At 38.1% G+C, this 12,721-nt stretch overlaps 3 protein-coding genes across 5 annotated transcripts; 2 read left to right on the forward strand and 1 right to left on the reverse strand.

The window, feature by feature from the left end:
* Window positions 1,041-2,585, forward strand: LOC104767460 (F-box/kelch-repeat protein At5g51250-like). The gene has a single exon (XM_010491484.2). It carries the CDS (start codon window positions 1,064-1,066, stop codon window positions 2,327-2,329), a length of 1,266 nt encoding a protein of 421 aa, XP_010489786.2. The 5' UTR covers window positions 1,041-1,063; the 3' UTR covers window positions 2,330-2,585.
* Window positions 2,771-5,433, reverse strand: LOC104764943 (myosin-binding protein 7). Its single transcript, XM_010488551.2, has 4 exons — window positions 5,116-5,433; window positions 3,566-5,024; window positions 3,414-3,460; window positions 2,771-3,196 (listed from the first exon to the last, which is right to left on the reverse strand). Exons 2-4 carry the CDS (start codon window positions 4,943-4,945, stop codon window positions 3,091-3,093), a joined length of 1,533 nt encoding a protein of 510 aa, XP_010486853.1. The 5' UTR covers window positions 4,946-5,024; window positions 5,116-5,433; the 3' UTR covers window positions 2,771-3,090.
* LOC104764944 lies at window positions 6,238-8,547 on the forward strand. Of its 3 annotated transcripts, none has more exons than XM_010488552.2 (2): window positions 6,238-6,339; window positions 6,770-8,547. In XM_010488552.2, the coding sequence occupies exon 2, from the start codon at window positions 6,775-6,777 to the stop codon at window positions 8,269-8,271; it is 1,497 nt and encodes a 498-aa protein (XP_010486854.1). In that variant the 5' UTR covers window positions 6,238-6,339; window positions 6,770-6,774; the 3' UTR covers window positions 8,272-8,547. The 3 variants fall into 3 exon arrangements, with proteins under 3 accessions (XP_010486854.1, XP_010486855.1, XP_010486856.1); XM_010488553.2 differs by having other exon boundaries at window positions 6,238-6,335; XM_010488554.2 differs by lacking the exon at window positions 6,238-6,339 and adding an exon at window positions 6,346-6,444.

The following is a 12,721-nucleotide window of genomic DNA, read 5'->3' on the forward strand; positions in this document are numbered from 1 at the left end:
AAAAGCAGAACAGAACCCATTCTTTGACCAAATAAAATCATACTATCACACCATTTCAACTTGGCTTTTTCACAATCGTCGACCATCTCAAATTGATATATATATAGATCCTAAAACTACATCTTTGAATCGAGAAATTCCAACTCTCTAAAAAATTATAAAAAATCCAAATTACCGAAATCGAAATTCAAAATATCAAAGTAACCACATGAGCACGAGGTGGAGGATGACGACGGACCAATTCCGAGAGAGAAAAGAAAGAGAGACGGAGAGAAAACAAATGACGATAAAACTTCGATTTCTCCGGTTCACCCTACTCAAACGAGACAAACAAATCACAAGCGGCCACGTGTTATGAAGGACCGAGCAATATACGTCCCATTTGTAGATACGTTTCTTTGGTAATTCATTGATTTAGATTTAAATTTGACATTTTAATTATGAAGGACGGACAAATAATACGCCGCTGCACATGCTCTGACATTATACACATTCATTGGGTAGTGTTCTTGGCAGCGTTTCTTTTAGGGAACTGTTTCTTGGAACATTTTCTTATACACATTCATTGACAATCTTCTTCCGCTTGTCTCGAATCATCAATATATTCACGTAAAGAAGCAGATGAACATTTTATTATATACAGTATGTACTCTAATTTGCATACATTAAAAATATGAAGAGTTCTTTAAATTGTGTTTGTAAGAGAGTTTCTCTCTGTGACAAATATTTGCTCATGCATCTAATAATTGTATTCGGTATTGCGTTAAGCATATTAGCTTCTTAATTTGTTGCTAAACCTAATTAAATAATAATATGGTTCAAAAACCTGTGTAAAAAAAAACCTCAAAACCTACTCAAGAGTCAAGAGAACAAAGGAACCCAATAAAAAGTCTTGCAATTTCGTGACGGCCCATAAAGCCCAACAAATGTGTTGTCTTCTTCTAGTTTAAGCGTGCGCTCCGCGGGAACCCATAACCCTAAAAGTTAAAGTTAAAGTTAAATGGAGAGGAGATCGAGGTTGATCAATGGTGAACTGAACTCGTCTTTACCGTTAGTTCCGTCAATGTCATCCCCAGAAACGAAGAGGAAGAGTAAGAGGAAGAAGAAGACAACGCCGCCTACGAATACGCCAAAGAAGAAGAAGAGGACGAAGCAGTCAACGCCGGAATCGGCCCTAATCCCTTCACTTCCCGATGATTTGGCATTGAGCATCGTCGCACGCGTCTCAAGATTGTACTATCCGATTCTATCCCTCGTCTCCAAGAGCTTTCGATCTCTCGTAGCTTCACCGGACCTTTACAAGGCCAGGTCACTCTTGGGCACCACCGAGAGTTGTCTCTATGCGTGCTTCAACTGCTTGTCTGGTTTTCGTTGGTTCACCCTCTGCCGGAAACCTGATCATCATCAAACCCTAACCAACAATGAGGAGGAGGAGGAGGAGAAGAAGAAGACATCAACAACAACAACAACAACAACAAGTGGGTATGCTTTGGCTTCAATCCCAATCCCCAATACCCCTTATTCGGAATTTGCGAGTATGGTGGCGGTTGGTTCTGAAATCTACAACATTGGCGCAGAACAACCCGGGAAATCCCCCTCCTCTAGCGTCTTTATTCTGGATTGCCAGTCTCACACGTGGCGCACGGCTCCAAGCTTGCCGGTGGAGCTGTATACTGTCTCTGTTGGCGTCATCGATGGAAAGATTTATGCCACAGGATTATGCGATGATGACGATCCCAATAATAATTTGAAGTTGAAGAATTCACTCTCGCTTTTCGACCCAAAAACACAAGCTTGGGATCCTCAGCCCCTCCCCTGCCGTCAGACAGTCGGTACGTTTTCCCGCCACAGCGCATCTATTGACGGAAAGTTACATGTGGTGGCTCATAAAATGATGGCTGTTTACGATGTCAAGGAATCTAAATGGGACGTACTCTCTAATCGATCAATGTATTATGGCATGGTTCCTAATTCTTATTGCCAGATAGATAATGTTGTCTACTCGGCTTCTCCGGAATCATTCAGATGGTATGACATCCAGGCAGGAAGGTGGAGAGTTTTGCAGGGTTTGGTTGGACTACCCACGTTTCGTCGTGATTCTGTTTTTAGATTGGCTAATTTTGGTGGAAAGCTAGCTGTTATGTGGTGGCAGACGATCTCTCTTTATACCGGTAAGAAGAAGATTTGCTGTGCGGAGATTGCGCTTGAAAGGCGCAGCAGCAGCGCAACTTGTGAAATTTGGGGGAAAGTTGAGTGGTTTGATCATGTGCTTACCCTTACAGCACATGCATTTGATGAATTCATCAGTATTATTGCTGCTACCGTTTGATGGATGGATGTGTCGCAAGGCTTCAACTGTTGTTCTTTTTGGTTATTTGGAATGTGAGTGTTCTTTTTTAAGTGTATGTGATAGACCTTCCAATCCCATATACATATGGGAGAAGAAAAGAAGAGAACAAATTAAGGAAACCTGGGAGATGGAATTGAGTCAGTGAGGAGTCACGTGGGGGTAAGGAGGCTCACCTGTAACTAAGTATTATTGAGCTTTGATTTGTACTTGTTTAGTTTTATTTACATCAGTTCGTTTTCGGTGTTGTTCTGGTTCGTAGTTTTAAAATTATTATCACTTTCTGTTGTACCCTCATTTAAAAGAGAGTTTTGGGTATTGCTTCAGAGAAATACAAACATATAGGCAAAAGAAAAGGAAAAAAAAACGTGGTAATTGACTTATGATGGTCACAAACCACAAAAAGAAGTAAAGAACTTACTGTGATGAATCGATCTATAAAATATTGGAAAAAAGAAACCCATGAATGAAACAATTCAAGTTAGAAACCATACAAAGATTGTATGGCCTCTGAGGTATATCATTCTTCAACCCAATTCTATTATACAACAGTTGAAGTATTGGGGGAAAACAGATTGAATATCGCACATCACAATGAAGAAAGAATGAGAGAATCCAATTCCAAGTTGAAGTAAGGCATACAAGTGTTACCTTCGCAATCCACCATCAGTATTAGACATTATGTGCTTCGAATTCTAGAGTCATGAGAGTGATTTTGTTTGTTTGAAAGGGATGAATCTGTTTCACACTTGCGTGCTCCTAAGAAGACATCGCCATTTTTGTGACCGAGGGACTTTTTCTAGAAGCATTTGCAAGCCCACGTTGCTTCCTGACATTCCATACATGTATCTGCATATTTGCATCGGAATAGAGATTAGAGACGAGCGTAAGTTTCAGAAGCAGCTACCTAAAATTCAACAGTGATTTCTAACTATCAAGTGAAACAGTGTCCCTGTTTTTGGAATATTAAAAGACTAGATTATAATGCAAGCGAGCAACGGTTTGATTTAATCAGCCACCTCCTCTTTGTGATAAAATCTTCCATAGTTTGTTACAGGTTACTTACTTGCTTCGACGAGCCTTTCTTTTCCAGGAAACAAAATATGTGATCCACTGCATAATCAAAAGATCAAGTAGTTAGAGAGTGAGACCAGTAGAAAACAAGACACAGTTTTCCAGTCAGAATGTTTTGTGATCATATAGAAACATGACAACAACCTTAAAGACCGGCGTGAAAGGCCCAGCAATAGATGCTTTACGTAGAGGCAATCTCCGTTGAGGGACAACTTCCTTTGACAAATGCTGAGCAATTTCTTTCAACAGTACCATTTGAGCTTTTTCAGTCCTCATAGAGACAAGTGCCTGTTTCATTGATTCCCTGTCAGCCTCCAGTGCTTGAAGCCTCATGTATAGTTTCGTTATATCAGGATCACCAAGATCTGTCTGTTCTCTCGGGAAAACCACATTGCTATCACAAGTGCCATCCTCAAGCTTCTGTTCAGTTACACCGCCACTATAAGACACACTGCTGTGATGGACAGAGTCAATGGTATAAACTCTATCACTCATGTCATCTCCTATCTCCGACGAGTCATCTTTAGTATTATTATTATTCTCTGCATATTCCACTTTCTCAGAGCTGTAGCTTTCGTACCATGGGGAATCAACAAAAACATCAGGTCTTAGTTCTTTAGATGCTCCCACCAAGTGTGAACTTGAACCAGTGGGAGAAATCCTCCTAACATGTCTTTGATGCCTAGGACTCTCACCAACCATAACCTTCTCCGAAACATCCCTCCCTCTCGCTCCCGAAAAATCACCATTCAACGGAATAAAGCTGGGATTAGTCTCCATCTGACTTAGTCTACGATCCAAAGTCTTCAAATGTTCTCGGCCATGAGGAGAATCAGCTGGTGGGTAGTTTTCATCATCTGCAACATAGATATCAGCCTCCAGAGGATCTTCTTGGTTCTCGTTTATATTGCACTTCAGAGGAGGGTAGTCATAAGTAGGGTAGTCAAACTCAGAACTAACGTCGATCACGCTGCTCGGGTAACGAGTAAGCAAGCTCTTGTCACCATCAGCTTCTGCCTCGGAGAGCCCGTAACTCATCAACCTATGCTTATAAGCCTGAATCTCAAATTTAAGAGACTGAATAATCTGATCCCTCTGATAGACCACATCTTCCAGTGCAGCAATCTCAGCGTTTTCGTAATTCACTCTGCCGTTAACGGTACGCTCAAGCTGTGTGCATTCCAACTGTAGAGCAGCTTTCTCAGTCGTTAACTTCTGAATCATACCCATAGCTCCATCTGCAGCTGAAGATGAAGCGTTACGCTCTTTCTCGAGCTCATCGTACAAATGCTGAATCGTCTCCTGTTGGTTGGTAACGGTCTCGCGTAGTAATTCACATTCGTTCTCGATATGGACTCTGGGGTTAGAGAACATGTCAAGGTCGTCTAGCTCCGGTACAGAGAAACGTTTATGATCCTTGACTAATTCGTCGTCGTTTCTTCTCTTGATAGATCGAATCCATGAACCTTGTGATGAACAATCGCAGTCACAATCACAACATTTGATCGGAGGAGGAGACTCCATTCTCTCCAATTCACAGAGATATTTCCAATTAAAATCGCACTAAAGCCCTAAATCGATAAACATGAAGCTGAAGCCAATTCTGCAGAGAAACCACAACAACAACAAAAAAAAAACTCAATTCTCGGAATCACAATCGGAAGAAAAGAAGAAAGAACATCGGAAAACCTTACCCCTTGGCGACTCAGAAATCGGAGAAGGAAAAAATAATCGAGAAGCTTAGATTGAGAATTTTGGCTCCCTTTCCACGAAACAAACAAAATTCACAAGGGAGGGAGGGAGGGAGGAGATAACCAAAATCAATATCTCTGCGCGCTTTTTCCTTCTCCGTTTTTTTTTTTTAATCGCTTAAACGAAAAAGGAAAAAAAAATAAAAAAGGGATTCGTAATTATCAAATTTGTTTGATTTTTTATTTATTTGCTATAATAAAAGGGGAAGAAGGCGTTTGATGGAGTGTCTTCTCTGTCTCTTAGACTCTCTCTCTCTCTCTCTCTGGTTGTCAGAGAGACTATTTTTGGTTTAAACGAGGGAGACGATGCCCTGAATGAACCAACGTTCAGGATTGGGTTATTGGCTTTAGTATCAACGGTTCGGATTTGTTTTGACTCTGAGAACTAGTCACAAAAAAAACCTACGAAAAACAACAATACATGGCGGCATGATCTCTCTCCTTAATATTTTATACTTTACTGGATACTTTTTGACGATGTGAATGTTTTGAAGGCCCAATACAAACAAGTAAAAAATTGGTTTGGTTAATTTGTTTTTTCTTAACTTATTTGGTTATTTTTTGTATCTTTTACATTATGGTTGATTTGTTGCAACTTGCAAGTGTACAAAAAGGATTTGTGTAGTTTCAAATCGACTTTATTTATTTGAATAATTTATAAGATTTTTGTTTTTTTTTTATTATGCTCATATTATTGATAATTAGAATCTCATTATCTTACTAAGCTTACAAGTTAGATCACAATAAATGATTTGCATTAATAAGTTAAAAAGCATAAGAAGATTTATTAACATATATTTTATATCTGTTTCAAAGTAAAATGTTGTTTAATATTATTTTTAAGATAAAATTCTTAATTTACTTCAACTATGATAATACAAACCATTTTGAGCTATTATTAAGAAAAGGCTTTTTAAATTAGCCTTTAATATTTTTGTTTTGTTTTTTGTGTGTATTTTATTTTATGTTAAAAAATGTCAAAAATATCAAAATGCCAAAAAATGTGTATTTTCAATATTTCTCCAATTTCCTTATAGTTAAAGGACAAGGTAGTCAATATTGGGATTCTGTATAACCTTTTGTCGAAAAGGAAAAAAAATTAGCTCCGGTCGGAGAGAGAGTCATCATCATCATCATCATCGTCACTCACTCGCTCGCAGAGGGTAGGTAAGACTCGTTAATGTTTCTCCGGTCTCTCAATTTCTCTATCTGCTAACAAAAGATTTTGTATTCTAGGGTTTGTTTGTTTATTCCTCGTCGCTAATTTACTGGGTTAGTCTTTTGCTTCGATCTTAATTCACTTTCATAAAATTGTGCTAGTGTTACTCCGATTCATACGGAGAGTCCAATTTCTGAAATTGGGTTTAATTCACTACAAAACTGTCCTTCTTTTTGCTTCGATTCTTCGAAAATGGGGTTTAACACAGTGATGGGTTTTACACAAAATTGGGTTTCTTCTTATTGTGATTTGTGTCTTTCGAAGCATACTTCTCTTATTCTCTATGCGCTCTTCCTTGTGATTTGTGATAGCAAATGTGTCCTTCTGTGATTGAAACTTGGTTTGCCTTTTAGCTCAATGTTGTTTGATAATCTCCAGGTCTGATGATGGCAAGGCTAAGGCCGAGACAGTTGGAACCGAGCAAGACTGGTCCTTTCAAGTTTTGTTTTGATGGAGAAGAAGAAGAAGACGGTTGGGTCTTTGTCAAAAAGCAGAGAATCATCATTGTGTTGCCTTCTCTTCCTCCACCTGTAGATTTCACTTTGGATAAACCTGCAGTTACTTTTCAGTTAGAAGCTGAGTTAAGAGACAGCGTTGAGGATGCGCAAGAGAGTACTTGTGATCACACTGTGGTGCCTGAAGACTGTACTTTCGACAAGCCTGAAACTTCGGTGTCACAAGCTGAGTTAAGAGACGTTATTGCAGATATGCACGAAACTAGTCCTGCTCACACTCTGGTACCTGCTCTTCCTTTACCTGAACAATTCATTCTGCAGAAGCCTGAAGCTTCTAATTCACAAGTTGAGTTTAGGGACTGTGTTGCGGAGATCCACAAAATTACTCCTCTTCACACGGTGCTGCCTTCTTCTCTTCCGGTAACTGAACGCTTCACGTTACAGAAGCCTGCTACTTCTCAGTCACAAGTTGAGAAAAGAGATGTTATTGCGGATACGCAGAAAACTACTACGCCTCTTCAAACAGTGATGTCTTCTCTTCCATTACCTGAACATTTCGTTTTGCAGAAGCCTGCAACTTCTCAATCACAAGTGGATACACAAGAAACTGCTCTTGTTCACACAATACTTCCTTCTCTTCCTATACCTGAACAGTGCTCTTTGCAGAAGAAGCCTGCAACTTCTAAATCACAAGCTGAGTTAAGAACGGAGACACGCAGAGCTACTCTCGTTCACGCAGTGATGCCTTCTCTTCCCGTTCCTGAACCTGCAACATCTCAGTCACAAGCTGAGTTAAGAGCAGAGACGCGCAAAGCTACTCTTGTCCACACAGTGGTGCCTTCCCTTCCTGTAATTGAACATTGCACTTTGCAGAAGTCTGCGGCTTCGCAGCCACAAACTGAGCTGAGAGACCTGGTTGCAGTTACTCACGAAACTACTCATGCTCACGCCGTGGAACCTGAGACCTGTCCTGATTTCACTTCAGTAGACAAACCAGAGATAGTTACTGGTCGCAATGCCACAACCAGGAAAGGTTCAGCTCCAAGGATCTCACTGCAAGATTGTAGTAAGAATCGGGATAGAAGAATGGAGATTCACAAGAGCCGTGCGGGCCACAAGCCCATAAGGTTTCCTAGAGTGATGTGCAGCTCAGTAGTAATGGATAATGAGAAGCTGAGAGTGTTGAATCTGGAGAAGAAGGTTGAGAAAGCAGGCGGATTGAACCAATGGGTTGGATCAATAGGATTGGGAAGAGAGTTTGAGAGGATGTTGAGAGGACAGAGGATGAATAAGTTTCAGATGGCGAATTTGACAATGGAGAAGCTTAAGAAGATGGGTGCTTTAGCCGTTGGGCCAAGAAGAAAGCTTATACATGCGATTTGTTGTGTCTATCACCCACATTGTCTCCGTGCGTCCTTTAACTGAGAACAATCTAGTAAAGTTTAGCCATTAATTTGGGGGCAATAAAACTTATTAGATACGTTGACTGATGTTCAATTATTATCTGTTTGGTAATTGATAAGTCTTTTTGGACCATAGACAGAGGAAGGTAAAACAAGTCTCTTACCTCTTGTTGATGGTGGGATTCGAACCCTGGTCCTGTTCATGCTTCTCTCTAAAGCTTTCCAAGGTCAGCCAAGTAAAGTTACGTAACACCTGGTTGAAGTTCAATTTAACGATATAGGTGTTTATTGTAAGGTTCATCTTCGTCTTCCTCGTGTTCTCACAAAAGATTCTGTTACAACCTAGTCACTTTTTGTAGTGAAGTGTAGAATCCGGTTTGACCGGTATAGACTATAATTTACACGGTTTACACATAACCGGATACATATAGTCTTATACCATTTGCTTGCTTAGACACAAGGTGGTAACACACTCAGCCCTGGTTATCCGAAGCCTAGATGTAATTAAAGCTTACGAATACGAAGCCTAGATGATTATTTTTTCTTGTTTAAATCCAATTAAAGCTTAAGACGTAGCTAAGATTTATTAATGAGTCAAAAATCAAAGCCTAGATGATTATCAAAAAGGTCAAATGATGTGGGTAAAATTGGAGAAATACTGACGTGTTTTCACGTGGTGAATGCGACATGTCACTGTTTGATGTGATAATGTATATCGCGCCTATTTGTTTTGTGACAATTGAGGAGAGAACTTGTTCTATTTCTATTTTCTAGTATGAGCGTTTGCACATGCAATATCATGATGCGATATAGTTATAGTTTACAAGATCCATTAACTATAAAATACTACAATAAATTACAAGAATCTTTTACCATATACAAGTATTATTCTACTATTAAGTTCTTCACAAAACGCGTACGCAAATTTATTTATAGCTGACTTCTGACATTTATTAGTTGTTAAGTATAACTTGAGAGTTGTTTAAGAGGAGTACCTATCTTAAGTTATTCTCAAATTAATTAATCATATAATTAATACTAATTTAAGTAAAGCAATTCTAAAAGTATTTTTGCAAAATCATTCCTTTAGTAGAGAATCCAAAAAAGGTTGCTCAATTTTTTAAATAATATTCTTTCTGTTTCAAAATATAGGATGTTTTAAGTAAAGCACGTATATTAAGAACTTTTTACTTTTAACAAGTTCAACCAATCAGAAACAATACTGCATAATATAAAATACTAACTAATCTAAACGTTGCATAGAAACTTGAAAACATCTTTTATTATGAAACAAAAATCTTTTCTAAAACATCTTATATTTTGAAACGGAGGGAGTGATTTTTTAATTTGTGTTTAGTAATTATCAAACTTTAATAATCTAAAATGAAAAAACAATTATTAAACTTTTTATATTACATAATCTTAAACATATTTTACAAACTTTGGAATATTAAACATATTATACAAAATTCAAAATAGTTCACATATTTTACAAAATTTGAAATATTAAACATAATAAACAAAATTCAGAATAAGATTTATTGTGCGGTTTTCCCAAATTTTTGCCAGATATGCTCAATCAAGTCTTTTTCCAAACGATCATGCATTTGTGTATCATGAACGTCATTTCGAATGCCCATCATATTATTTATAGTTGTTGGCATATCTGTAGAATACGATAAATCGACATGAGAAGTTTCACTTCCTTCTCCGTGATAGAACTCCGATGGATAGTAGAAATTGTATTCATGTCGTTCGTCTTCCACTATCATGTTATGCAGGATGATACATGCTCTTATTATTTTTCCTATTTTTCCTTTATCCCAAAAAAGTGCGGGATTTTTCACGATTGCAAATTGAGCTTCCAAGGCTCCAAATGCACGCTCTACATCTTTACGACATGCTTCTTGATTTTGAGCAAAGAGTTTTGCTTTTCGGCCACGTGGAAGTGTAATGGATTGGATGAAAGTTGCCCATTTCGGATAGATACCGTCAGTGAGGTAGTACGCCATATTGTATTGACGTCCATTGACAACGTATGTAACTCTCGGAGCTCGGCCCTCTAGGATATCATCAAACACCGGTGAGCGGTCCAAAACATTGATATCATTTAACGTACCTGGTGGTCCAAAAAATGCGTGCCAAATCCATAAATCTTGTGATGCCACAGCCTCTAGTACGATTGTCGGTTTTCAAGATCCACGCGAATATTGTCCTTTCCATGCAGTGGGACAATTCTTCCACTCCCAATGCATACAATCTATGCTCCCTACCATTCCGGGGAAACCGCGATGTTCTCCAATATTCATCAATCGTTGGAGGTCTTCCGCTGTAGGTCTTCTGAGATACTCGTCTCCAAACAGATTTATAACTCCCTCAACAAAATGTAGAAGGCATTTGTGGGCGGTTGTTTCAGCGAGTCGTAAATATTCATCCACCGCATCTGCCGAACATCCGTACGCCATGATACGAATAGCTGACGTACATTTTTGAAGTGCAGAAAGGCCGAGCCTTCCAGTAGCATCTCACCTTTGTCTGAAGTATGGGACTCCATTCTCAATAGCATTAACAATACGAATAAACAATGGTTTGTTCATTCTAAAGCGACGGGGGAACATAGCTTGAGTGTAAGTCAGATTATCACTAAAATAATCATTCCATAGCTGAGCGTGACCTTCTTCGCGGTCTCTATTAATATGGACTCTTCGGATAATTGGAGCTGATGGTACATCTGGGTGAGTGTAGTTGTATTGGATATCCTCCACTATACTATCAACTTCATCCTGTACAATATCATCAACTTCTTGATCGGAACTCCAATTAGACATCTTTTGACAATTTGGGTTTAGTAGAAGGCTTATGGGAAGTTTAATTTATTTGGTATAGGAGGAGAAGTGAAGATAGGAGGAAAGAGAGTAAATTTTGCAAATGTTGTTGCAAATGAAGAAGAAAAAGTTGTCTCAACGGGTGTAAATACAACCCTTACAAACATCAAAGCCGTGACTGTCCTTGCAAAACAAATAGAACCGTGAATGTCCTTGCCAAACAAATACAACCCTTACAAACATCAAAAGCCATACTATCCTTACAAACATCAAAAGTCATACACTCCTTACAAACATCAAAAGCCATTTAGACATAGCCCTTCACATCAAACATGTTTCCCAAATCCGTGACATGTTCCACAACAAGACAACTTCTTCTCTTCACGTGACTGTCCACAACTACATTTGATGACCCAAAACCTGAAACAAAAGAATACAAGTAGAGTTAAGCACAACAAAACTTATTAAACACAAAACATACTAACATGAGAGACATAAAATGGTGACAACATGAGAAAGACACACAAGAGTTAAACATAACAAATGAAGAGAATTGAAACCTAAATGTTTGTCAACATTTGATCTACTAGTTTGTCTCTAAGTAGCACTTCAACAGGTGTTAGTTCACTCTTGTTAAGCAGGCTGTCTAGCAATCTCATTTGATGTTTAAAGTCAATACTAAATTCAAATTCAATCATGTTTCTCAATAAACCACTGTAATTATGCTTTTTATTCAAAATCGAAACAAATTTCATATTCACAAGCGAAAGAAAAACAATCGGGTTTCCAAAATATTTTAAAACACTTGAGCAAAAAAAGAAAACAGCACACAGCAAAACATCCCAAATCATACCTTTTAACACAATTATTTATAAAAAAACATCAAACTAGAACAAGAACTCACAGTTTTATCAAAACAGAACAAGAACAGTTAATATGTAAACCGAACTAGAACAAGAACTCATAGTTAGAACAAGAACAAGAACAATCTATAACATAAAGATTAACAAAACAGAACAAGAACAACAAAACCAACTCATTCATCCCAATCACAACTCAGACAAAACCTAACAACAACATATGAGAGTTATAGGACCATACCTTATCAATTTTGACTGTCCAACCGGTAAACCACTTCATGAACACCACTCTTCACCATTTAACCGCTATATCCAGTTCATGAGAACCTCGTAGAAAACAAGACAATCTTATTAAACATCAAACTAAACTTACACTCTACCGATCAAAAGACACACGGGTAATAGAAACACAAAACACAAAACAAGAACATTAAAAAAGTACAAGAACATACAAAGCTATAACACAAAAGCTATAACACAAAACAAGAACATAATAAGCCACTCATTCATAAAAAGCTATCAAACAATAATCATTAATTAAACCGAAACCCTAAATCATACAAACAAATTTCAAAACCAAGATTAACATCAAATTAATCTCACAATCGATGCCTAATAAGTCAAATCGACAGCAAAGATTAACAATTCTAATAAGCAATCGAATTAATATGAAACCCAAACAGTTATAGACCACCGGAGATGAATTACAGAAACACAAAAAATCATAGATCAGAAGACGAACCGTATCTCTCCAATTCCTTAGACGGTGGACCTCGTCGGACATCCG

Source organism: Camelina sativa, chromosome 19 (genome assembly GCF_000633955.1).
Source record: "Camelina sativa cultivar DH55 chromosome 19, Cs, whole genome shotgun sequence".
NCBI classification, from domain to species: domain Eukaryota; kingdom Viridiplantae; phylum Streptophyta; class Magnoliopsida; order Brassicales; family Brassicaceae; genus Camelina; species Camelina sativa.